The sequence below is a fragment of the Phyllobates terribilis genome, unplaced genomic scaffold (assembly GCF_046119375.1).
Source record: "Phyllobates terribilis strain yellow unplaced genomic scaffold, ASM4611937v1 Scaffold_8__6_contigs__length_399053987, whole genome shotgun sequence".
In the NCBI taxonomy this organism is placed as follows: Eukaryota; Metazoa; Chordata; class Amphibia; order Anura; family Dendrobatidae; genus Phyllobates; species Phyllobates terribilis.
Genome location: NW_027362768.1, coordinates 335,077,581 through 335,105,057, shown reverse-complemented (window position 1 = coordinate 335,105,057; position 27,477 = coordinate 335,077,581). Strand labels below are relative to the sequence as shown.

Below are 27,477 nucleotides of genomic sequence, written 5' to 3'. Positions count from 1 at the left end.
GATTAACATTGCAATGAATAGAAGAAGCTTTGGAATTTATTTATCCATACATGAAAAGCACTGATGGAAAAAAATTGACTAAACACTGATGAAATTCGGATGCAAAACACTGATGACACCGCTAACCGTACCAATTTTTTGCATACGTGTATAAACATGGACATCTGAAAGAGGCCTCAATCAGACACTTATTTTTCACATATGTAGACTGTGTTCTTCATAGATAGAACAAGTCTGCATTGTAGTCTATGGAACTGCTGACATATTGTCTTTAAACCCTTCACGTCTTATTTACGTCATCGCCTATGTCCATGTCTTTGATGCGGGCTCACGCGCCGAGCCCGCATCTTTCCCCACACATGATGACTGATTTAATCAGCAATCAACTGTCTCTAACAGCTGCTGGTGGATCCGAAATTCACCCGCAGCTGTTAACCAGTTAAATGCTGCTGTCAATGATTGACAGGAAGCACGGCATTGATCCTGCCCATCGGCACGCCTGTCACATGATCGCAGGCTGGTGGGTTCTCATGACAGCCCCCTGTGCCTGTCATCACGATCTTCCTGTGAACGCAGATCCGTGGCCAGGATTCAAAGAAGAATGTGATTTCTGCTACACATACAGTAGTGATGCACTACAATGTAAAGCACAAGTGATCGGACGATCGAAGCTTCAAGTTGCCTAAGGGCATTACTAAATACAGTAAAAAGTAAAAAACACAAAAGTGCTCTATTAAAAATAAAACAATAAAAAATTACACATATTTGGTATCGCTGGTCAGAAATGTCCAATCTATCAAAATATAAAATAAATTAATCAGATCAATAAATGGCATAATGAAAAAAATGGAAACGCCAGAATTCCTGTTTTTTGGCCACTGCAACATTGCAATAAAATGCAATAAGAGGCGATCAAAACATCGTATCTATACAAAAATGGTATCAATAAAAACATCAGCTCGGCGCGCAACAAATATGTCCTCACACAGCGCAAGATCCTGAAAAATAAAAATGTTACGGGTCTTGGAAAATGGAGACACAAGCAAAAAAAATTTTTTTTTGGACAAATCTCTGATTTTTCTTCCCTACTTAAATAAAATAAAAACTATACATGTTTGGTATCTGCGTACTCGTACTGACCTGGAGAATCATAATGGCAGGTCAGTTTTACCATATATTGAACATGATAAATAAATAAAAAACAACTGTGAAATTGCACATTTTTTTGCAATTTCACTGCACTGGGAATTTTTTTTCCCATTTTCCAGTACATTGTATGGTAAAATCAACAGTACAATTCATCCCAAAAAAAAAAAACATACGGCTATATGGCTGGAAAAATAAAAAAGTTATGACGGAGGAAAAAAAATGAAAGCGGAAAATCGCTCAGGGGTTAAAAAAACATTTTCAGGGCTTCCGAACACACGGAACCATTTTTAAAACTGATGCTTGTATGGATCCGAGAAAAATAAAATGGACTGTACTAGGACGTATCAGACAGGTGTATGGCCTCGTTCAGACAAGCATATGCGCTGTCTGTGCTGTGGAGCCATTATAGACCAGAATAGTGCATGTAATGGAAAGCAGCAACGGAGCCAGTCTGCAATATGGAAGAGCGCAAGGACCGAGACTTGTGTGCAATTTGAGGACATCTGAACCAGGCCTAAATGTTAGACTGGGCCTAATGTCTGATGCATATAAGGCACGATTCCCGGCTGCACTATATGGCAGCACACGAGAACCCTAAATCCTAGAAAGAACAGTGGAATTTGATTCCAGAATTTGGAAGTCGCCCGTGCTCTCCACCCCGGATAATGGTGCAGCCAATGGTCCAGGTGAGGATCCAAGTGGAGAAGCAAGGACAGCCCGGCCCTGTATCTGCACAAGATTTCCTACAAGGCCGGTACTTTAAAAACGTAGTGGCTTTTCGATCTGCATAGATCAGATGCACATCAGTCAATCGTCCCCCACTGGGAGGCATGGGAGAAGGGCTGGAGTCATAACTATGGGGGGATGGGACTTAAGGCTTTTTTGGCGCTTAATTTGCTGTTTTTACTCCAAAATTTGGAGATGATTTACGTAGCAAAAAGAATGTACTGGGTAAAAGAAAGGAAACATTTAGCGCTGCCCATTTCCACCTGTCGGATCACTGTTCTTGTGCCTGATGTCTGGTTTTTATGGTGCAGTCAGACGGCCGTATAAATCGTATGGAAATCGGAACGCAGTGCCCAGACTGGCCAGCGGCTCTCCCCACCTCAGCGTGACAGCTACATGTATCTATATTCATCTGTCACACTTGGGCCAGAGAGCCGCCGGCCAGTCCGAGAACTGTGGTCCGATTTCCATCGGACTGCGCCGTTATGTGCGACATTAAGACTCAATTCTTTATACAGTTTGCAGCAGAATCCTGGAAAAAAAGGTTAACCCATAGTTGTATAAAAATGTTGCAAATTTTGTATTTTTGACGCCAGCACCGACAATGAATTTGGCATATTTTACTCTAGCAGATCTTTCGTCAGGACTGGTGTGCAAAATGCAAGCCTTGATGAATCGGAGGCTAAGGCTTTGTACACATTGTGTCTTTTTAGACGCCGATTTTTTTCCAATCTGCTGTTATCCTATGGCGGCTTCGCCGGCAGTTTTGGTGTCATTATTCCTAGCGGAAGCCGCCCGCAGGATGCGCTTGTCACTTCTTTTAACCACTTAAGGGTATGTGTACATGGTGAGGATTTGCATCTATTGGCAGGAATAACAATGCGTAAACCACGAGCGTTTTTGATGCCTTCTTTTCCTCATTCATTCGGGTAAAAAAAACACTGCAAAAAATACTGCAAAAATAGAAATGTTGCAGACTTGGATCTGCAAGGAAAAAAATAAGCGGCATGTGCATGAGATTGCAGAAATCGCATCCGTTTTGCTGGTGCAATAAACTGCAGCGTAAAAAAAATGCGGTAAAAATGCTGCATGTAAACAAACTCTTAGGGTTTCCGAACTGTGAAGTGACATAAGATGGAACGTGTGCATGGAAATGTCATTATTACATTACTGTGTATTGTGTTCATCTTACAGGGTGGACCCTGCCTAAAAACCAGGCCTTGTGCATGAAGCCGAAGACCTTTTTATAGCAGTGCGTGTGCTTTATAGAGCAGATTTCCTTTCCTACTTAAGGATCAGTGCACGGTACGATACATAAGAATAAATTTTTTTTTATTAAATATTGATTAAAAAGGTAAGATACATGAATGAGAAACACCAACATAATGTATGGTACTAAAATATGATCACAATATTGCATACAGAGAAAGAAGGGGAACTCTCAGAATGTATCCTTAAATTATGTATTCATCATTAATAAATATGTAATAAGGTACAAGACAAAATATTAAGGCGTGCGCTATTGCCGAAGGATACCAATGTACGTAATACACAATGGTAAAAGGTACCATGAGGAAGAAAGAGTATGTAAATTGAACTATAAAAATGCACAATGGCATAAAGTAACCTCACCAGTCAAGAAGAGAACTGCACCCGACGCGCGTTTTGCACCTAGCTTCGTTAAGGGTTTTTTCTATGTTTGTGTTTATTGGCCCATTACTTTCTGCTCACCACACATATGCAGGTTTATAATTCCTATCCTATTGTTTTATGTATGTGGATTATTGAATGAAGCCCCCTGTGTGATCCTAGTATGCCATTAGATCTATGGTACACACAATTATAGTATTTTGTTTAGGGGGAAAAAAACGCAAAAGTTTTAAACTACATGTCCATCTGTCATCAAGCTACAACTCTCAGCGTGTCCTTCCTCATACAGGATCTGTTGTTTCCACCGTCCGGGTGTTGATGAAGTCAGCATTCTCTGAACTACAAACTGTATGATTTCCAAGCAGCTGCAACCGGGGTACAAAGATGGCTGGACCCAGCCGGTGATATGGGGCTATCGTGGGAAAGTGTTCGGGCTGCAGCCAGAAGGCGGCAGGGTCTTTCTCTTTGGGGTCTGCATAGTTTGGGAATGTCTCGGCCTTTGCTGGGTTTGTGTCATGCCAAACGGCAACTGAGATTTTCCGAGTAGAAATTGCTCCCATTTAGGAAGTTCTTGTTCCACAGACTCCCAATATTCACTCTGAAATACATAAAAAAAACAGGTTGAAGTCTATTCTTTTCCAATGTTGGCATTAAGAATAGGGTAAAGAGGTTGTGCGGTGCCAGTGATGCCGCGCCTACACATACTTGCCGGGATGCATGCGTGATATATGCCGATTGTGCACAAGTCCCAGCAGGAATATGGAGGCGTGACGTCGTCGGTGGGTGCCTGACAACCCCTTTATAGTGTACCTCCAATGTTAGACCTCACTGTTCACCTCTCCTACATAGAAGGGGCAAAAAAAAGAGGCTTCTGTCATTGACAACAATATGGCTGATACAAAATCTGATGGTAGGAGACAGCTGACAGTTTGTGTAGATGGGAATACCCCTTTATTCACTGCTAGATTGGTGTCGGTTATAGTGTTGGGAACCTCGTCGCTAACCGGAACTTCTCCCGTATACCCCTGATAACGTAACTGCGGCCTATGAGGATGTGCCCTGCTGCTCTATTAGAAGTCTTGGGGGCTGATACTGTCCCCCAGTCAGATTCCCACCGGACTAAGTTAAAACCTATTGAGTGTAGACTGGAATACCTGGCAGGTAAGTCTGAGGCTGTATTCACACATCTGTGAGGGCTGGTGCACACGACCGATTATCTTGGGCGAGTGTTATGCGTGGTTGTCACAGATAGCACTCGTACTTATGATATTCTATGAGGCTGTGCACTTGTCCGGTTTTTTTTTTTTTACTTAAAGGAAAAAATTGGATATATGTCCGATTTTGATCTGAACGTTGGATCAAAATCAGCAATACAAGCCTATGGGTCTGTGACAAAACATCAGACCACACTCGGATGACATCCGAGTGTGATCCTATTTTCTCGAACTGTCAGAATTAAGAAGGTATACAAAAAAAACCCTGTTTGGGAGAAAAGAACAGACAAATCGCGGCGCCCTAAGTGCGTAAACACAATATTATAGTCTTTGATGGGTGCACAATTTCATGCACTCACCTGATAGAAGACTAATATGGCTTTAGATTGTGTATCCTCAAAAATCCCTCTGGGATACTTTTCAAAGGACAGGGCTTGCAGCTTGCCTCGGGTGTATCCAAGTGAAAGAGCCAGACATAGGCTCACACAGGATGAGTAAATCAAGAAGAGTACATCCAGCCTATAAACGGCAGCGCTTCCCAGGAATCACATGCAAAGATGATATTTTATATTTTTTTATTTGATAAGTTAAAATAGGAGATACAACGCGTTTCGGATACAGTATATATCCTTCTTCAGGTATCATAAAAACACAGCACAAATTCTCAATTGGATTTGTACTGTGTTTTTATGATACCTGAAGAAGGATATATACTGTATCCGAAACGCGTTGTATCTCCTCTATTTTAACTTATCAAAAAAATATATATATATAAAATATCATCTTTGGATGTGATTCCTGGGAAGCGCTGCCGTTAATAGGCTGGATGTACTCTTCTAGAATTAAGAAGGTGGAGAAACAATTTTTTTTCTCTCCACGTCAGAGAAAAACTGATGCCGCTCTGATCAGCGTCTGATCAAAATAATCCGACCGTTTTTCTCAGATAGAGAGAAAACGGTCGTGTGAGCCTACCTTCAGATCTGTTTCTCTATGATGGCAGCACTTTTTTTTTTTTCCCCCCTCTCCATCCACAGGTGTCATCCTAAATACTTCCGTTTTTTTCCCCTAAAGTAGGTAGACTTAACTTTTTTTTTTCCATTGATGCTTAGAGCACCACTTCAGCGTTTTTTTTGCTTTTTTTTCGTTTTTTCAGTGCTGGAATGGCTCTTTAAATGTAAGCCCCCTGCCTCCGTTCTTATACGGAGGCTTCACCTTTTACTGACGCTGCTCCGGTCCCGCGGCGCCATCTTGTGCCCGTAACTTCTGACTGGCCGGAAGTCAGAAGTTACGTCACAAGAGCTCAATGCAGAGCCAGAACGAGGCCACAACGAGGCTCTCATACAGATGAATTGTAAAGTGACCTCCGCGACACTCCATGAAACACTGGAGCTGCCGACAGGTCCCTTTTTACCGGAGACAGATGGGAGCGAAGTTGGAAACCGATGAAGGCGGCGGTAGGTGAGAATCAGACAGGGTGAGGGGAATTAAAATTAAAGCGCCACTCCAGCAGTGCAATAAAAATAAACATTGGAGTGGTGCTTTAACAATGGGTGTTATAAACGGATGCAACTTGGATGGAGCTCTGAAGGACAAAGTCTGTCTTCTGCTGAGAATAGGACGTGCTGCTCTGCGTCTCACAGACAGGAGACATGGATGGAGAAATGAAGCTCTATGGGTCCTATGCACGGCACTAGGGGTGTCAGACGGATGTGTGAATGTAGCCTTAGAAAAAGAATGACCTCGAGCTTCAGGACAGAGCGGCTAGGGGTGACTTGTGATCTTCTCCTTAGACTCTTCTCCGTTTCCCGAAAATCCTAAAAATTGAAGATAATTTTGTTTTTATACGGGAAATGACTATTCAAACCAAGCACAAGCGCTCGGCACACTCTTGGCATGTGCAAACATTTAAGTGCACCTTCCCACCTACTTGTTTTCCATCTATCTCTGGCTCTATAAAGCCCCAGAGCTGTCAATCAAGGAAGAAGGGGGTGGAGAAAGATGGAAAACAAGTAAGTGCTTGGTTTGAACAGTTGTTCAGTATTTGGTCAGTATTTTACATCAGTATTTGTAAGCCAAAATCAGGAGAGGAACAATCAGAGGAAAAGTATAATAGAAACACGTCACCACTTCTGTATTTATCACCCTCTCTGTTTTGGCTTACAAATACTGAACATGTGAACGTGCCCTAAACCTGATGTTTCATCCAACGATTACATGGAGGCTCTGACAACACTTACGCGTAGAAGTGCCTGATTCCTGCTATGTGCGGCCTCCGACAACCTGCTGTACGACTCCTGCTGTTCATCACTGAACTTCATCTCCTCAAAAAGTTTATTCTTTTCTGCAAGTCTGAATAAAATAAAAGAAGATTACAGTTAAAGGTTTGTTTTTTTCACTAATTTTTAAAAACTTCCTAGAGTCTAAGGATGCTTATAAAATAAACTAGCCACAGGACTCTGCCCTCACTCCACCACCGCTGCTCCGATGTCTCCGACGTGATAATGTGAGCCCGAGGCAATCTGTGGTTCTGGTTACTGGAGATCGCGATGTCGCCCCCCCCCCCCTCTGGTGTGACGCACGTCTCGATGTCGCCCCCCCCCTCTGGTGTGGCGCACGTCTCGATGTGGCCCCCCCCCCCCCCCGGTGTGGCGCACGTCTCGATGTCGCCCCCCCCCCCCCCCTCTGGCTCGGCGCACGTCTCGAAGTCGACCCCCCCCCCCCCACTCTGGTCCGGCGCACGTCTCTATGTCGCCCCCTCTGATTCCAGTGGTAAATAAGGCTTGTTTCTTCCTTTTGTAAGAATCCCTGCTCAATTTTAAAAAAAGAGTGGAAAACCCCTCTCGGAAACTTGTGAGGCTTTGGTTACTTCCCCACTCAGAATAAGAAAACTCTGTGCTTTGTTCCCGTTGCAGCGAATAAACACTGATATTAATAAAAGTACAGCGTGTGACCAAGTGATGGAACCGGGTTCCCTGTCACATTTTCGATAGGACATTATACCCCTGACAGATTGTGACAGATCCCCTTTAATACGCCATCGATGAAGCCTGGCGTCAGTAGTGTTAGAAATAAAGGAAAGACTGTGCCATTTATTGCTCTTGTTTCCATCGCAGAACTGAAACGTAATGAGATGTTTCACTGGATGATCAATTCTGACTCTTGATAAAAGGGTTAACTCAAAATTTACTTAATCCTTTTTTTTTCTCCAGACCTGTAGATAGTACACTGCTCAAAAAATAAAGGGAACACTTAAACAACAGAATATAACTCCAAGTAAATCAAACTTCTGTGAAATCAAACTGTCCACTTAGGAAGCAACACTGATTGACAATCAATTTCACATGCTGTTGTGCAAATGGAATAGACAATAGATGGAAATTATTGGCAATTATTAAGACACACTCAATAAAGGAGTGGCTCTGCAGGTGGGGACCACAGACCACATCTCAGTACCAATGCTTTCTGGCTGATGTTTTGGTCACTTTTGAATGTTGGTTGTGCGTTCACACTCGTGGTAGCATGAGACGGACTCTACAACCCACAGAAGTTGCTCAGGTAGTGCAGCTCATCCAGGATGGCACATCAATGCGAGCTGTGGCAAGAAAGTTTGCTGTGTCTGTCAGCGTAGTGTCCAGAGGCTGGAGGCGCTACCAGGAGACAGGCCAGTACACCAAGAGACGTGGAGGGGGCCGTAGGAAGGCAACAACCCAGCAGCAGGACCGCTACCTCCGCCTTTGTGCAACAGGAAGAGCACTGTCAGAGCCCTGTAAAATGACCTCCAGCAGGCCACAAATGTGCATGTGTCTGCACAAACGGTTAGAAACCGACTCCATGAGGGTGTATGAGGGCCCGATGTCCACAGATGGGGGTTGTGCTCACAGCCCAACACCGTGCAGGACGCTTGGCATTTGCCACAGAACACCAGGATTGGCAAAGTCGCCACTGGCGCCCCGTGTTCTTCATAGGTGAAAGCAGGTTCACACTGAGCACATGTGACAGACGTGACAGAGTCTGGAGACGCCGTGGAGAGCGATCTGCTGCCTGCAACATCCTTCAGCATGACTGGTTTGGCAGTGGTTCAGTAATGGTGTGGGGTGGCATTTCTTTGGAGGGCCGCACAGTCCTCCATGTGCTCACCAGAGGTAGCCTGACTGCCATTAGGTACCAAGATGAGATCCTCAGACCCCTTGTGAGACCATATGCTGGTGCGGTTGGCCCTGGGTTCCTCCTAATGTAGGACAATGCCAGACCTCATGTGGCTGGAGTGTGTCAGCAGTTCATGCAAGATGAAGGCATTGAAGCTATGGACTGGCCCGCCCGTTCCCCAGACCTGAATCCGATTGAGCACATCTGGGACATCATGTCTCGCTCCATCCACCAATGTCACGTTGCACCACAGACTGTCCAGGAGTTGGCGGATGCTTTAGTCCAGGTCTGGGAGGAGATCCCACAGGAGACCATCCGCAACCTCATCAGGAGCATGCCCAGGCGTTGTAGGGAGGTCATACAGGCACGTGGAGGCCACACACAATACTGAGCCTCATTTTGACTTGTTTTAAGGACATTAGATCAAAGTGGGATCAGCCTGTAGTGTGTTTTTCCACTTTAATTTTGGGGGTGACTCCAAATCCAGGCCTCCATTGGTTAATAAATTTGATTTCCATTGATGATTTTTGTGTGATTTTGTTGTCAGCACATTCAACTTTGTACAGAACAAAGTATTCAATGAGAATATTTCATTCATTCAGATCTAGGATGTGTTATTTCAGTGTTCCCTTTGTTTTTTTGAGCCGTGTATATACTATAGACCCAAAGTGATCTCTATATAGTTGTGCTTTTCTATAGAAAAGATGATTTTTTTTTTCCCATCGTTGGGACCCCCGATCGTGAGATTGACCTCTCAACCTCTTGTTTAGGGGACTAATGAAGAAAGCTGGAGCGCTATTCTCGACTGTCTCCATCAGTCCCATAGACAATAAATGGAGCGTCAGCATTCATTCGAGGCCGCCGCTCCATTATAACAGCGAAGGCGGCCATTCCTTGAATTTGGTAAATCGACACTTGTTTCCATATCAGAAGTGCAATGTAATTATTAGTTATAATTGTAGGACAACCCCTTTAAGATTGGTGGGTGTTAAACACGCGAGACCCCAGGCCAAAGGGACCGATGCCACTTTGACTCTTTTTTTTTTTTTGTTTTCCCCCCTGCGCAACAGCGCTCCTCATCTTCTGTGCAGAGATCTTTAAGGGGATTGTCCCCATTGGGAGTTGAGCTGCGCCAGTGACATTGTGTCTGAACGATTAAAAACTGGTTTGTAATAACGAGAGACCCACTTTGTGCTCCGTTTGCAGTTGCATTTACCCTTTCCGCTCAATGGTATGAATTCTAGATCAGGAGCCGGGAACAGAAGCAATGAGACTGATCGTCACCACTCTGTAGTCAGCAGACTTGAAGTTTTCTTTACGTAGCTATTTATGTACATGACCTGCCATCCGGCGCGCGCTGCGTTCTCGCTTTACATCGCCTTGTGCCGGAGATGGCACCGTGTGGATGTGCTACTGAGACGTGAACAGAAACAGATCTGATGCAGTCACAACATATGGTAATAGTCACGTGTTCCCCGCCGGGGGCGACTGTGCCGGGTGCGAGGCTACGTAACGAGGCACTTACATGGCTGCATGTAGCGTCTGTAACTCAGACTCTCTTGATCGATACAAAGTCATTTTGTTTTCTTTGGTCTCCTGAAACAAATGAAGAAATCGGTCAATGGAATAGAGGGGGTTAAATGCTTTACTTAAAGGGGTTGTCGGTATTGATGACCTCACTTTTTAAAGTGGTCAGTGCTGTCAAATCGATGGGGGGTCCGATAGTGATCAGATGTGCTCAGTGTACAGCACCCAAATGTCACAGCTTTACATAGCCTGTGGTGTCCGTTTCCAGGTACTGCAGCGCAGCACGGTGGCTCAGTAATTAGCACTGTTGCTTTGCAGCGCTGGGGTCCTGGGTTCAAATCCCACCAAGGACAACATCTGCAAGGAGTTTGTATGTTCTCCCCGTGTTTGTGTGGGTTTCCTCTGGGTTCTCCGGTTTCCTCCCACACTCTAAAGACATACTAATAGGGAATGTAGATTGTGAGCCCCGATGGGGACAGTGATGATGTCTGGAATGCACTGTGGAATTAATGGCTCTATATAAGTGAGTAAAATACTGTAATTTTACTTTTTACTTCTATAGGAGCTGACAATGTCCAATGCAAAGTGTCTGCAGCTGCAGATTACTCACTCAATGGCCGCGGGATCTGCTCTCAGTTGTCCCTTTATACTATAGGGTAGTGTCAGTCCTTTCTCACACACCAGCGGGTCTTACTGTCTTTACCCAAAACTATCGAAGGAAGCGCTTTCCCTTTTCTTTAGAGGAGTCCTAAAAAAACTGGATATTATTAGTGCCCATGAACGGCAGCCATGGGGTCCTCTAAGGAAAAGTTTCTGACACTAGAGAAATCTTAGATGCCACTTTCGCTGACTTTGGTGCAAATTCACACACAGTTTTTGGGTGTTTTATTTTCTATCAGTGTGTTGGATCCATTTTTCATTCGTTTGTAAGTCGGTGTGTTATTAGTTTCTATAAAATGATTTAGGTTTCCCAAACTTCTAGTAAGTGAAAAGCCTACCCCAAGAGATGCAGCGTGGGAGACGTGTGTATTCTTTTTCTTTTTTATTTGTGGAATTTGTCAAAACAAAGAAAATTGTCATAATAGCTCCATAGAATATATTACATCAGTAAATAAAACGCTGACCGCAGACATACGACAGAGCCCCTCGATGATCGTACATGAGACCTGTCACCTCTCCCAAAAGTCCAGAAGAACTTTGGGGGGAAAAGGGAGACCTCCCAGAAGAGTAGGGAAATCTCACAGTGCAATGTCCTCTTGATCAGCTGATCGGGGCAGATGTGAATCCCACCTAAGACGACGACCGCTCACCACAATTCACAGGTCCAATGGATTGCGTGGTAACTGCGATGTCTGAACGGGCCGTGGGTCAGCCGGGACTTCGCAGTCCGTTCTTGGCCTGTTAACGTCGGACCTTTACATAAAAGCTCAGCGTCTCATGCCATTCACTTGGGTGGAGCCGCTGAGCTCAGTTATTGACTGCAGCGCCATCGATGTGACGTCGAGCTCAGTTATTGACTGCAGCGCCATCGATGTGACGTCGAGCTCAGTTATTGACTGCAGCGCCATCGATGTGACGTCGAGCTCAGTTATTGACTGCAGCGCCATCGATGTGACGCCGAGCTCAGTTATTGACTGCAGCGCCATTGATGTGACGTCAGCGCTGCAGACAATACGAAACACCAAGAACGACGACGAAGACTCAGTGCTGGACCTGGGGAGGGTGAGTAAGGTGAGGGTCTTTTTTTCTTTTACATTTTTACTACTAATATAGCTTTAAAGAAAAAATTTAACTTAAAGGGATCAATCCCGTTTAAGGCAAGAATTCTCTGCAATTTCCCTTAAAAGTGAGCAGGAGCTGAGCTGCAGTACATGGCAGTGGCCACTAGACAATTTCCAGTGCTGCCGTGTTCCCGTCCTTACCTCAGAGCGGAGGCAGATGTCAGCTGATTGGTGTCGGACCCCCATGGATCTCATACTGATCACCTACAGATCAACCATCAACCTCTATAATTAATCCCATATACTTTGCTGCTGCAGTGTGGGTATGCTTTTTTTTTTTTTTTTGGGGGGGGGGGGGGGGCACTTTTCCCATAAGATTTTTTTATTTTTTTTTACATTTGTGAAAACACCAGGAAAAAATAGTTTCCAATGTCACAAAATAATAAAAAAAACACAAAAAAATATTTTTTGTCCAAACACACCATAAATGGCGCAAAAGCAATACATTTACCCCCTTTTTTCCCCACTTTCAAGATCACTGCTTGCTGTCAGTTACTGTAAGGGTTAATGCCCAGGATTTCAGCATAAAAAGAACATAAGGTATTGTCTGCAGACAGTCACCTGTGGAAGAACCTGCTGTTAGTCATAGACGAGCTAAGAAGAAGTTCTGCGGCAGCTGCGACCAGCAGTCCCCCCTGCTTGTTTACTTCCGTGTACAGTCACAACCACGGCAACCAGCCGGAAGTGGCGTATGATTGGGCCAAACAGATCATGTGGTTCTATTAGCCCCGCCCCTCATTGATTCACTCATCCTCTTTATTTGCAGGCTGAAAAATACAAATGCTTGTGTGTTGCCGCCCTCTAGTGTCAGTTTTGTATAATTGCACGAGATCGCTGCATAAACTATTCTGCTAAATTGCAGATGGATAATGGCTGATTATTCATCAAAGGTTTTTTTTTTCTTTTATTACTAAGAATGCCAATTATTTGTTTTAAAGGGGAGATGCAATGCCCCCCACTTTAGCAACTATAAGTTGCTTTTTTTTAACCCCTTCTCACCACATCCAGCAGACAACTTTTATTTTTGTGCTTTTATTAAATTCTCTCTGCTACTTCTAAGATCCCATAATTACTTCTTTTTTTTTTAACTGTTGACAAGGGCTTATTTGGGGGTTGAGTTGTAGTTTTGCAAGGCACCCCTTATTTTATTATTATTATTATTATTATTATTATTATTATTTAGATTTGGATTTTATTTTAAATGGTCTGAAAAACAAGAAAAAAAAAGTGCAGAAGAAAAAAAAATACATTTAGTTTTTATGATCAGTGTGTGGTAAAAATCACCTGGTAACATTCCTTCAGGTCAGTACAATAACAGCAGGAGTAGTAGTATATAGTATATTATTATTATTATTATTTATTCTATATTTTTTTTTATTTTAGCGACTTAAAGAAAATCTTAACTTTATTTAAAAAAAATTGACTTCTAATTTTCCCGGGAAAAAAAATAAATATATATATATATATATATATATATATATATATATATATATATATAATATATGCATATGTGACGTTGCTGCCAGCAGACCTGTATATATATATTATATATTTATGTATGTGTAATTAATTTTTAATTTTTTTTTTCTGTTGATTTGAGCTGTGTGAGGACTCGGTGTGTTTTATTTTTGTTTTTGTTTTTTTTCTTTTTGTTTTTTTTGAATGCAGAGCTATAGTTTTTAATTTATATCAATTTGGGGCGCATTCAACATTTTGATTTCTTTTTATTGCTTTTTTTTTTGGCAAGGTGTGACAACCGAAAAATGCTAATATTATCTTTTTGTTTATTCTGTGTTTTATTTTCTTAATGATGTTTCCCTTTATGAATCAATTATCTTTCCTTTTGATAAATCAGACTTATATGGACTCATCAATACCAAATATTGCTTCTTACTTACAGCAGGGTATATGTCCATTTTGTTTCTATCTTAGGTTTTGTCTGTTTAATGGCCAGTGTGAACATGTTCCTACACGTTGCATGTATGCCAACTTATACTCCTTTTCAGTTCTTTCGATAATGTAACAGTATGTTACGGAGCCAGAAAGGGTTAAACATCACATTCTGATCTACAAAGCAGAGATGAGCGGCACACCAGAAACACTTCTCACCTCTTCCTGGAGTACGTAGATCACTTTTGCACTAAGCTTCTTCTCCTATATCAACCCCGGAATGAATGACATGTATTGCTCTTATTTAAAAAGAGGTTCTTCAGCAGCTGTAGCCTTTACTATACAGCTATGTGTCCTGATTGCTGCAGAACGTCATAAAACGAACCCCTCAACTGCCACAGAACAGAATACATCAGAGATGCAAGGATTTTTTTTTTTTTTTAAATCAACCTACCCATTTTCAAAAAGAGGTTCTGTAGCAGCTGAGTTGCCTGAGTTCCCACAACATGCGGCATGATGCACCCCAGCAGTACCATCAACACGCAGCATGATGCACCCCAGCAGTACCCTCAACACGCGGCATGATGCACCCCAGCAGTTCTCGCAATACGCGGCATGATGCACCCCAGCAGTACCCTCAACATGCGGCATGATGCACCTGAGCAGTTCCCATAATATGCGGCATGATACACCCCAGCAGTTCCCGCAACACGCGGCATGATACACCCCAGCAGTACCCACAACACACAGCATGATACACCCCTACTGTTCCCCAACACGCGGTATGATACACGCAGCATGATGCACCCCCGCAGTTCTCACAACACGCGGCATGATGGACCCCCGCAGTTCCCGCAACATGTGGCATGATACACCCCCGTCATCATCCTTTTCCTACAGTATGATGGTCCTACTTCCTACTGTTTCCACCTCCTCCACAGCTTTGTTACAACAATGCAGATATCTTGCCAGTGTGTCCTGCTCCACGTCTCTGCTACCTAGTCAAGTGACCCGGCATGGCCATCAGTCTGTACAAAGACTGAGCAGTGGACTAGTGATCTGATGGTTTTCTGCTCCACAATTCTTTTCAGCTATACATATGTCATGAGGACACTGATACAGCTTAAGTCCTGACCTACCTTGACCTTGCCGGAAAGCTCCCCAGTTTTGGGACAGTCCTGGTGGATCGGGGACTGTTGAGCAGTAGTGTACACTTGTCCCTGGTTTTGGGCGTACTCCTTGTGGGCATATCACTGCTTCTGTATATTATTCTTCACTATGGATATAGCATTCTCCTTCCCGAGGGTAACGGTGGGGTCTTTAATACATGAGCAATGTCTCTGGATGGGCTGGCAACTATTCTTACTCTTAATGCATTAGAGACCTTACCCTGTTGCTATCTGCACTGGCTGAACGATCAGTCCTTTTCCCTCTCAGCCCATCCCATGACAACAATCATATCACATGCTCCACTAGAGACAGTCCACTGTTTAACCCCATGGTCACAGCTTCCTTAGTGATGATTCAGCACCCAGGGATGGATACATCCTGTGTGGCCTCACGGGAGGCAACAAGAGGTAAAGGAGCCCATTTCCACCTACAAAACATGTGGAATTGTGCATTATGATAATCTATTGGATTGCAAAGAGCCTTTGCATTGTTCTCGCACAGGGGCCCTCTTCTGTCAGTGTTGGCAAGTGCCGGTGTGAGATGTGTGTTGGCTCACCAGGGTGGTATAAATGGATATATCTGTGTCCTCATTAGTATAATACTGTTCCTGTTGTAAATATGTTTAGTCATCTGCAGTAATGTTGTCATTCGGTCACAAGATGTCACTGTTGCTTAAATATAACTAAAAGACTGCAAAATGCATACAGAATGGCAGAGGTGGAGCTACAATCTGAGGTGATGTGAAACACAGGAAGAGGAAGTGCGGCCATCTTAAGGGCAGACTGCAGTTATTAAAGACAGAAAGAGGACATGCCGGAGGGCAATCCAGCAACATCCACTTGTGAAAGCATCCCACTGGGACCTGAGCAGCGGCAAATTGGAGCTGATCGTGTTCGTGACCAGGTCTTGTTCAGATGGGAGAAGATATCTGCCAGGAGTGCTGCTGAGAGACAGAAAAGGCCGGGACCTAGCATGAGAGGTGCAGGATGTCGCTGAGGAGTCAAGCCACAGTTAACAGCAGCACCGTATACCTGCTGGAGGGACCCCACATCTGTCTGTATTCACCAATTATTTGTCCGGGGCAGACCCGGGTGGGGTGCAGTGGGTAACCGTGCACGCAGCTCACCACATTCTGGAGCCAAAAATATTCTGACTGAGATAGGGTCTGTAGTTAGTTAGATAGGCATATTGACTGTTTCAGGCCACGTTTATTGCTAAGTTCAACTTCGAATTTGTTGCTACGCTTCCCATTTGTTCTATAATTAAGAACTCTAATTCACGCTTGGGTGCCGACACGGCATGCATCGGACTTCATACCAAACTTGAATTTCTTTTTGTTTCAGGAGAGAGTTTCTGAGGAACATTACCGCACAGGATAATTGCTCAATTTCTTAAATTTCGCTTCTGGCTAATTAGCTGTCGCAGTTGATTAATTGGCAGGGTATCCTCAGCAGGGCTGTGGAGTCAGAGTCGGAGACCATTTTGGTGGTGTCGGTATAAAATGGACCAACTCCTAAAATATATAATAAATTGGGTACAGTAATTCAATGCAGTATGTGGGGAATATTTTTTCATAAAAAATTGGAAAAGTTCTGAAATGTCCTATAAATGTCTGTCCTATTCCTGATCTAAGGGTCTAGACTTTTAGCTGAGATGAATCTGTGCTACAGTAAATTTATCACTTAAACATGAGCCATGTATGAAGGAGTTGGAATCGGTGTCATGGAAATTGAGGAGTCGGAGTCGGAGGTTTGGCTTACTGACTCCACAGCCCTAATTCTCAGTATAGTTGAGGACGGACTATTCCTCTCGGTTCATTGAAGTCAAATCAGGATGGTAGAATATTTGGTTGGGGAGTAAAGGTAACTTATTGTAAGATTGTAAACTGTTGTGCTGTACCGCAGGTGAGCCCATATATTACACTCATATAATTGTTTCAGTTCCAAGGGTGATAACAGGTAACAGGAGGCTGGTTTAGACAGGCATGCCAATAGGTAGATTTGTAGGAAGTATAGTAGGTACAAATTGTTTGGGCGCCACGCTGTACAGCACAAGGGTCTCAGCCTTCTGGTTGAATGTCTGTATAATGTTTTGAATGTTTCCTACTTCCTGATTGAGTCATTCACATAACTAAGTAAAATATTTATGGAAAGTGAACTGCTGTGGGCATCTGTTTTCTCGCCAATGACTTCGCTGTATCCTGAGGAACACACCCCGGTACACAACCTACATCGGCACAATATTACATTTGTGGATATGATCAATGAGCAACATGGCCAACCTTTACTTGCCAACACTGTGGATCAGGAGACAATGAGTCCAGGTCCTCCCTGGGTCGTATAAATAAACATCAGGACTTGGATGGAGCGTGGATTAGTGCAATGTGGTGAAGGGGCTAAATTTGTCTCTCACTTGCACTCTGGGTGTTGCTGAAATATAAGTTGTGTAGCTATAGGGATCGCAGTTGTGACCAAGCCCAGCAGTTTCCAAACATTATATATGTCAGAGAAGTTACTGTAATAACTGGGGATTGGGTAGTTTTTGTAGGTGAGGTCACTTTCATGTACTTGTCTTGCTCTCCTTGTTTGAAGGCCATGTCATCTTTGGCTCTGGGCCATGCCGCACTACTGAAGCCTTTTAGTAGTCTTGGGGGTGGGGTGGATAAGTCTATAGTAAGTGTGATCTGATCTGGGATGTGTATCAAGGGTGCATAATAGGGGGCCTGAGGATTTTCTAAATGTCTGCATTCAGGGTTATTCTCAATACAGACATTTAGGACATATGATACACTATAAATGTCTGGTAAATGCAGAGCTGCATCCAGGTGGAAGGTGAATGGAGTTGTAGCACCCCAAGGGTTCGGCTGCTACAGGGGTATTGCACCTCAAACCAGAGGTGTGGTATTCCACTCCCGGGTAAGGATGGAGTGTGGACCAGGGCTCAGTAAGCTGCATGCACGACACACACCCCATTTCCGAGGGACAGCTCAACGGTGCTACCACTAGACAGAAGTGCAGGCACGACAACATCTGTCCCTGGCTGGAGTGGGGAGGGGGAGGAAAACCCAGTGGTGTAGGAGCAGATAGGGGTGGGTCTCTGGGCATAGGTAGGAGCCCATTGGTTGCTAGTCATCTGGGCTCACACATAGAGGGAGGTATATAAGGTGGGCACCATCTTAGGACAGTAGTCAGTTCAGTCCGGGGAGTCTGTTCAGAGAGGAGTTCAGCCAGGGAGGGCTGACAGGGAGCTGTGGCTCAGTCTGGGCCCAGCTCCATGAGGCAGGCCTGGAGTGGAGGCCAGAAACAGCAGAGAGAACAGGAACAGAAGAGAAAGGAAACAAGGAGCAGAACATTAAGAGAGGCCCAGAGACACGAGAGAAGAAGGAACCCCATAGGCCCAGGAGATTGCGGGTGACGGGTTGGCAGAACAGGGTACCAGATCCCAAGTTGGTGGAGGCGACTAATCCTCAGCCAAAGACCTTCGGTCGTGACTATATCTCGGTGCGACCCCTCACTACACCTACCAGGAAGGCACACCATATAGGGTCAGGGACGCAGAGATCAACGTGCCCCGAGAAGGCCCGAGGCAGCCGGACAAACGTAGAGTCACTGGTGGGGCACGGCCAGAGAAGGGAAGAGAAGGGAGCCCTGTGCCACGCTCTGGAATTGCCTGGGAGTTGGTCGAGCCCCTTGCCTGGTGGACGCAGCACAGCTTGGGCAGTCACCGCCGGTACCGAGGTGACTAGGACCAGTAAAGAACTGTGAGTAAAGCATTGGAAACTGCAACCACACGTCTCTGTGCTTCTTCGCCACGCCAGCACTACCAGTGCTGGGACGCTCGTGCACCATCACTCCCATCATCCACACTAACTGCCCTGAGGCTATACTCCACCCGTGGGGAGTCATCCCATTCTAAGCTGCACACATAATACCAGCCTCAGTGGTCTGCCCTGAAGCGGCGGTCCCCACTGACCGCAATCCACGGGTGGCGTAGTTGGACTATCATCTCACTAATAAGACTGCCACTGAATTGACCACCCTGGGCACGGACCGGGTCAGCGCCACGGAGACTACAACCCCCAGCGATCCGGCTCCGGGTATTCCCTGCACAACACAGGCCCAGGGGGCGCGTCAGAGTCATGTTTGCTCTGTTTTTTTTTTCCTGCGACTCCCATGCAAATTGATGGACAGTTGTCTCATTGTTGCACACCTGTCAGAGATATTCTGGGCTCTGGTTCCTTCCCCAGGGTCCGCTGCCTTCTGTTGTGCTCCACGTCGGATTTTGCAGTTGCCCAGAGTGGATCAATAACATCAACTCCCTATGCTTATTTAAGGCCCATTAAGACACACACCTTTTGTCTTGGGATTGATATTTGTGTGTTGCGTCTGTTTTGTGGGCTCCACCTTCAGCTCCTGTTATATTCACCATGCTGGACATTTTGCAGCCTTTCATCACTTGTGCCTTGTTCTCGATCCTCTGCCATCTTCCTCCAAGATTTATCCCTCGGTTTCAGTGGACTACTGTGCTGCTGGTGGATTCTGTTTGTATTGAGCCTTCATTCCCGCGCCTGTGATTCTTCTGCCTCCCTTGATTGCTGCTTTGGACTTGCCTGCGATCTCTCTGTATCTGTCCTCCTGTGGTCTCCACCATGCCAAGTCTTCACTTCCCACATGCCTTACTATTTGCTGCACCAATGTCTGGGATCTGTGTGCTTACCCAGACCTGGGACTCAGAGGATCCACCTCACCAGGTGATCTTAACAGTCATCAGATGGTTTAGGGGGCCTCCTGGTATTGGGACACATTCCAGATGTGAGACTTGCATCTATCATGTGGGAATATGAGAAGTGTCTGAGTCAGAATATTAAAGTGTAACTTTTTTTTTAACAGGAGAAATTGCAGCAGAATGTCTGTCTGCCTTAAGCTCCTCCCTCCTCCAAAGAATATTATGAGCAGCAATTGCCATATCCTATCTGTCATGGGATAATTATCAGGAGAACTTGCAGCAGAATGTTTGTGTCCGCCTCAAGCTCCTCCCTCCGCCATAGAATATTACGAGCAGCAACTGCCATATCCTATGTCAGTCATGGGATAATCTATAGTAGCTGAATATAGATTTAACCTGTGAATTGAGAGTTTAAAGATCAGTCCAGTAGGAGAAAGAATTTGATTTCCCTGATTTAAGATACATTACAAAGTGTAACGGATCTGGGAGGTGGAACCTCTGAGCAACTATACAAGGGGGCAGTCCTTGTAAGGAAGCGGGTGGCTCCCAGGGAAGACGGGCAGGTAGTCACGGCAAGTGACAGGGACAGTCTCTGGGTAGAGGGGCAGGTAGTCACGGCAAGTGACAGGGACAGTCTCTGGGTAGAAGGGCAGCAGGCTGGTGAGCGCTCCCAGGTGAGCGGGCGAGAGTCTCTGGACAGGCAGGTGGTCACGGCAAGTGACGGCAGAACCTCCAGGTAGACTAGCAGACAGGTAGCGGATGGACGCTCCCAGGTGAGCGGGCAAGAGTCTCTGGACAGGCAGGTGGTCACGGCAAGTGACGGCAGAGCCTCCAGGTAGGCTAGCAGGCAGGTAACAGGTGAGCGCTCCCAGGTGAGCGGGCAGGCTGGTCCATAGACAGACTGACAGGAGTCGGAGGGCAGACCGTCGGACCGCAGGCTTGCAAGCGGGTAGCGGATATCAGGCAGGTATCAAGCAGGAATCTGGCAGGCGACTGGCAGGTAACAGGCAGGAATCTGGCAGGTGACTGGCAGGTAACAAGCAGGAATCTGGCAGGTGACTGGCAGGTAACTGGTAACGGGACCTGAGGGCTGAAGCAGAGTGAAGGCTTTGCAACAACATTGCTCGGGCACCTCCATTTTGGAGGAGGTGCCTTATATATGGGAGGTCCTCCGGCAATTGGCCGGGGACTCCTTAGGACGGCGCGCGCGGTCCCTTTAAGAGAGGGGGAGCGCGCGCGCCCTAAGCACACTGCCGGGGAAGGAGCGCGTGCCGGAAGCAGCGGGGAGAGAAGCGCTGGAGGACGCCGCGCCAGGAGCAGGGAGGTGAGAGGGACGGCGTCTCTGCCTAGCACTGGGCAGAGACGCCGATGCTACAGTACCCCCCCCTTTAGGCCCCCTCTTTTTTTGGCCAGAAAGAAATTTTTCAAGGAGAAGCGGGGCGTTGATGTTCTCCCTGGGTTCCCAAGTTCTCTCCTCAGGACCAAACCCCTTCCAATCTACCAGAAAAAAGGTCTTTCCTCTTACCCTCTTGGAGGCCAGAATACTCTCTACCTCAAAGACGTCATCAGCGGAAACCGGAGCAGGAGGGGCACCTGGATTATTGGAAAAAGAGTTAAAGACAACGGGTTTGAGGAGAGATACGTGGAAGGAGTTGGGAATCCGTAGGGTGGCCGGGAGTTTTAATTTGTAGGCCACAGGGTTAATTTGCCTGAGGACTTCGAAGGGACCGATGAATCGAGGGCCCAACTTGAAGGAGGGTACTTTGAGCCGCACATGTTTGGACGAGAGCCAAACCTTGTCTCCTGGACGGAATTGAGGCGGATCCAGACGTCTCTTATCAGCATATCTCTTCATCCGCTCGGAGGACAGAAGAAGAGTGGACCTGGTACTCTCCCAAATAGTAGAAAATTCGCTGACAAGAGACTCCGCAGCAGGGTTGTCCACAGAAACGGAGACAGGAAGTGGAATCCGGGGATGTTGGCCACCGACTATAAAGAACGGGGATTTGGAAGAGGATTCACTCTCATGGTTATTGTAAGAGAACTCGGCCCATGGTAGGAGATCCACCCAGTCCAAATGGTGTGCATTAACGAAGTGACGTAGGTAACTGGTCAGGATCTGATTGATCCGCTCCACTTGACCATTGGACTGTGGGTGGTAAGCGGAGGAGAAGTCCAGGGTGATGTCAAGCAGCTTACATGTGGCTCTCCAGAAGCGTGAGGTGAACTGAACCCCACGATCCGACACGATGTGGAGGGGCAGGCCATGGAGACGGAAGATGTGGCGGATAAAGTCTTTAGCCAGCTCGGGTGCAGATGGGAGACCAGGCAGGGGAATGAAGTGGGCCATCTTAGAAAAGCGGTCAGCTACAACCCAAATGACTGTACAACCGGCAGAAATAGGAAGATCGGTGATAAAGTCCATAGCAATGTGCTGCCAAGGAGCAGCAGGTACGGGAAGGGGCAGGAGATGGCCGGCTGGTAGATGTCTGGGTACTTTGTTACGGGCACAGGATGAGCAGGTCGCGACGAAGTCTACCACGTCCTTACGCAGGGTAGGCCACCAGTAATGCCGGGTAATGAGTTGGAAGGTCTTCTTTTGGCCAGCATGGCCAGCTAGCTTAGAAGAATGTCCCCAGCGAAGAACCCTCTCCCGATCTGGTACGGCAACAAACGTCTTACCGGGTGGGAGACGAGTCAGATCCAAGGGGGGCACATTTATCACCTTGGAGGAGTCGATGATGTGCGTAGGCTCCTCCTCTTGATTGGAGGACAGGAAGGACCGGGACATGTTTTGGGTTTTTGCCCTTCTTTAGTGCAAAATATGAGATCTGATTAGGCATACATGGCTTCAATAACGGAACAAGACTGATTCATGCTGCCTGCGGTTCTGACAGCATGGAATTGCCTGACAGTTTCTATTTAACGTTTTAGCAACATCTGCCATTGATACAATGCCGGTGCTGCTCAGATCACTACAGTTTAACCTCTTAGAAGTCATTAGAATGGCATTTGAGAGGTTAGCAATGGGCTTGTGAGATTCAAATGCCATATATTAGGGGCTGGACCCTACCTGAACATGCAGGGCTTGGGGCCAAAAGATTGTGTGACCCACATACCACACTACTTTGTCCACCCTTTTGTAAATTTTTCTTATTCCACTCCTCAAAAGTTTAAAAGTGTGATGTAATGGCATCAAGCCAACAAGGTAAGGGGCTAAAGAAACCTCCGCACAGGATCCTAAATCACATTTATGGATTGCTTGCCACATTGCATGAAGGCATCTTGTACAACTCAACTACAAAAGTGAATACAAATAGGTTGACTGCAAACTCCAATGTGGCCACTAGATGGCACCATAATACAGTCTGATGAGCTGGCATGCGGGGAGCATTGACCTTGTTTCCGGAATGTCAATCAGAAATCCACAGAAATAAAATGTCCTCGGGCTTTTGCTGTATTTCTCATTTTCCTTCAGATCCTCAATCTCTAAAGAACAGGACGGTGTCTATCTACAAGATCAGTGTTTGCTCCTAATCTGGATTCTCCAGTATTAATCTTTATTTGACTTCTAGAGTCGCACCCTCAGAGTCTTCTATGTAAATCTGATCCGTGTGTATCAGCAACAGCAAATTATCTGGCTATACGCTGTGATTATAGACACAGTGTCATCTCAACAGATGTTCTGTATCGTATTACTGTTGTTAAAGGGGTTCTCCGCTTTCAGAAAACTTTTCACTATAGTTTGTATTAAAAAAAAAGAAAAAAAAAAGCGTGCTTTACTCACCCTTCCTGGATCCGGCGTTGTGTCTCCGCCACTGCCCCAGTTTGTGTTTTGGCTGCAGCTGTGACACCAACAACGAAAAAGCTTATCATTAAACTCAGCATCTCTCATAAACCATTCCATGATTGGCTGCAGCGCTGCAGACATCAGCACAACACAGACCGGGGCTGCGGCAGAGAAACAGCAATGGACCCATGCTGGGTAAATAAAGAATTGTTTATTTTACAATGAAATGAGCCTATGGAGAAATGTTTTCTGATAGGAGACAACTTTGCACACGCTCATTAGAAGCTTCAATAGAAAAATAGGTTCTGAGTCAGTATATTGCTGCTCATGTGCGTGTGTTGTTTCCTGAAACTGGAAATGGGAGTCTAGAAAATGGCAAGAACTTAAGTTTTTAATATAGATTGTGATATTAAAAATTAAAAATTGTCCCAAAAATACATTTAACACACACCAGGATTTAAACAATGGGTAATTTTCTGATGATAGTTTCCCTTTAAATGGTTCTTGGGGGGAGGGGTGGGATTTTTTTTAATCTCTTTCTTAAGAGTAGAAAGCCATCCAAAATAAAGAAATTTGCTTTACTTATCCCATGAATTCTCCACCACTACTGTGGTTCTTGCTGGCAGGGTCGGCTCCAGGTTTTCGTGGCCCCCCCGGGCAAAAGAGTCTCAGTGGGCCCCTTTAACACATACCATGATTCATGATGCACAGATACGGCAGAGAAATATAGGTATACAACACAGGGCCCAACCTGTCCCCTCATTCTTCACATATGCGACATGCACACAGTACGCAGACATGCACACGCACACGGTACGCAGACATGCACACGGTACGCAGACATGCACACGCACAGTGTCTCAACTTGCTCCAGTAGTGAAAAGAAGATTAACGAGGGATTTGAAGCATAAGTAAAGTTTATTTCTTCTTTTTTAGATCATTCTCTAGTTCTGGCAAAGTTTAAAATATATATATATATTAATTCCCCAAACAACCCCTTTAAGTTTATCACTTCAAGAGTTGTTGAGTAGAATGCGACAGGGGAAAAAAAATTAAATTGAAATGTTGGCAAATTGGCAGCAAATAATCCTCCCTGAATAGACCTCTAAATAACACATCTCATTATAATGCATTCTCTAAAATGTCACATTTTTTTATCCAGAGGAAATTGTGTTGGCTCCTAAAGTTGACCTCAATTAATATATTTTCCATTGTCACGCCTTGACGGGAAACAAATTACATTTGCATCAATCTTTATTGGCAACAATAAAATGTGGAGTTTTGTTTGGCACGTTTTTCTCCGGCTAAAACTCCGCCGTCTATCCGGGGAAGAATAGCAAATATTTTCTACAATATTTCAAAAAAAAAGAAAAAACAATTTATTTTGCAGTACACAACTAATTATTTCATGTGCATGACATTGGAAGGAACGGTTTATTTTGAATGCAGAATATATTGCTTCAATTTACTTTTTCCTAAATATAGTCTTTGCCTTTCTCATTCATTGTTCCACGACCATTCTAAAAACATATTGTTTTGCGTATGACTGTTTTATGCAAAACTGTATGTCTCCATGGTAACAGACTACACTCAAACGCTTTGTAGTCTGAACCTGCACTTGTACATCTTGCTCTGCAAGAAGGGGACAGATAATGTAGTCCAGTTTTTTGTAGTCCATAACCATGGAGTTGCAAAGGTCTGAATGGGAGCTGTACAAAACAAATTGTAAATGTTTATCTAATATTATACATTTACTAGTGTTGAGTGAGCACTAAAATGCTCGGGTGCTCAACCCGAGCAACGAGCCCAATGTTAGTCTATGGGAGACCCGAGCATTTTTGCGGCAGCACCCCCGGCAGTCTGTAGAAAGCCTAAAAAGTGCCCAAAACATTAGTGACAGTCCTCAAATGACATGGGGACAGCATGGGCATTGCCCCAGGAAGCATTTCTGATGCCCAGGTCACTGCTGTCAACAACGTGGTCAGAGGTATTAAACCACTTTTACGGGCTCACAATAAAACGTTCAAAAACGAAACAAACAGTTTTCCTGTGAAATATGTTAAGGAACTTCCTTTCCAGGGTAAAGACTTGTGTATAAGGTAAAATAAATAACCAAAAACAAAAATACTCCTCTACACCTTGGGCTATGTTCATAAGTAGCATTTTTTATGCGTTTTTGCACTTTTGTATTGCTTTCAACCGTGACAAATGCATTCACCGGGAAATGTCATTTTAACATTTTACAATCTTATCTGGCCATGTGCTGTGTGACACATGCATAAAGTGCTGAAAAGGCATGGGAACAGCATGGGGAAGGCCCCCGGAAGCATCTCTGACTCCCAGGTCACTGCCTAAAAGTGTGCCCATCAGAAGTCATCCTTGCCGCATCAGAAGATGCAGACTTGCAACTATCCCCATGCAAGTCCTTGTCCCAGGGCAGTGTTCAATTGTACCTCCCCCATTCCTTGCAATGCAAGCGCAAGTATGCAGCCTGCCACCCACCCACCCCCAGGCTGCAATACCATACTGCTAGCTTGCACTTGAAATGGGGCCTTTTAGTTTGGAGGAGGCCGAAGCTGGCCACTACCTCATGGCTGCTTTGGCAGCGAGGTATCCATACTCAGTCCCCAGCCGCCCGGCGGCCGGGTGTCCACTCTCAGTCCCCAGCCGCCAGGGGGCGGCCGGGTGTCCAAACTCGGTCCCCAGCCGCCCCGCGGCCGGGTGTCCACATATGGTCCCCAGCCGCCTGGGGGTGGCCGGGTGTCCATAAACGGTCCCTAGCTGCCCCTATTTCTCCTTGGAAGTTCCCCCCACACTTTTCTTAGCCCGGCCTGCTTTAGGGCAGCATTGGACGAGCCCACCAGAGAACCAGACTCCTCCGGTGGGCCCTGGCTTCTCCATCAGGGGAGTTGAGAGTGCCAAGGTGAGGAGCATGATGATGATAGAAGTTAGTGTCTGCTTTGTTTTCTTGGAATGCAAGCGCATGTATGCAGTAGTGGCTAGGCCTGAGGTGGTCAGCGTTTTGGCGCATATCCTACCTCCTCCGAGGATTGCTGGATGTTTTCCTGCTACTATCCCAGTTCTATAACTCCCGTTAAAACAAAGCTTCAGGTGATGAATGATGGATGAGGTGGTGGCAAAGGAGAAAGAGCAGGAGGAACAGGGACCATTCACATCAATATCAGGCCAGTCAACCACACGTCTTGTAGGATATGTTTCTGTACCAAAAGGAGCGGTTCGGCTACACAGTTATAGGGCATGCAGAGAGTGCAATGCCTACCAAAAATTTCGAGGCACTCCAATGCCCCTTGGAAGTGACATGGAGGTCAGAGGGCCTTAACTAAACCATTTTTTCCATTTATAGCAACTGGGTCTCCTGTGCACTGTTGGCCTAAGCAGTGAATGGAAGGCTTTCCAAAAATTATGAGGAACTGCAATGCCCCTTGAAACAGACGTGGATTACAGCATACTAAAAACCTTCTGCCCATTATTGGGGAGTGAGTCTCCCTTAGTGGTCGCCTATGCATTGAAAAGCAAAAGCTGACTAAAATTAGGAGGAAATGCAATGCCCGTTGGAAGAATGGTGGAGGTCGCAGTGGAATAAAAAGACAATATCAATGCCCCTTGGAAAAGTGGTAGAGGTTGCAGTAGCTTAACAAGACGGTTTTAATGCCCCTTGGAAAAATGGCGGAGGTCGCAGTAGCGTAAC

The 27,477-nt window shown here is 45.4% G+C and overlaps 1 protein-coding gene across 3 annotated transcripts; it reads right to left on the bottom strand.

The window, feature by feature from the left end:
• Positions 1-3,190: 3,190 nt before the first annotated feature.
• CEP15 (centrosomal protein 15) lies at positions 3,191-12,886 on the bottom strand. 3 transcript variants are annotated; one of them, XM_073642755.1, is made up of 5 exons: positions 12,755-12,886; positions 10,411-10,481; positions 6,977-7,088; positions 6,479-6,553; positions 3,191-4,123 (listed from the first exon to the last, which is right to left on the bottom strand). In XM_073642755.1, exons 2-5 carry the CDS (start codon positions 10,461-10,463, stop codon positions 3,938-3,940), a joined length of 426 nt encoding a protein of 141 aa, XP_073498856.1. In that variant the 5' UTR covers positions 10,464-10,481; positions 12,755-12,886; the 3' UTR covers positions 3,191-3,937. The 3 variants fall into 3 exon arrangements, with proteins under 3 accessions (XP_073498856.1, XP_073498858.1, XP_073498857.1); XM_073642757.1 differs by lacking the exon at positions 6,479-6,553; XM_073642756.1 differs by lacking the exon at positions 10,411-10,481 and having other exon boundaries at positions 12,755-12,879.
• Between the last annotated feature and the right edge of the window lie 14,591 nt (positions 12,887-27,477).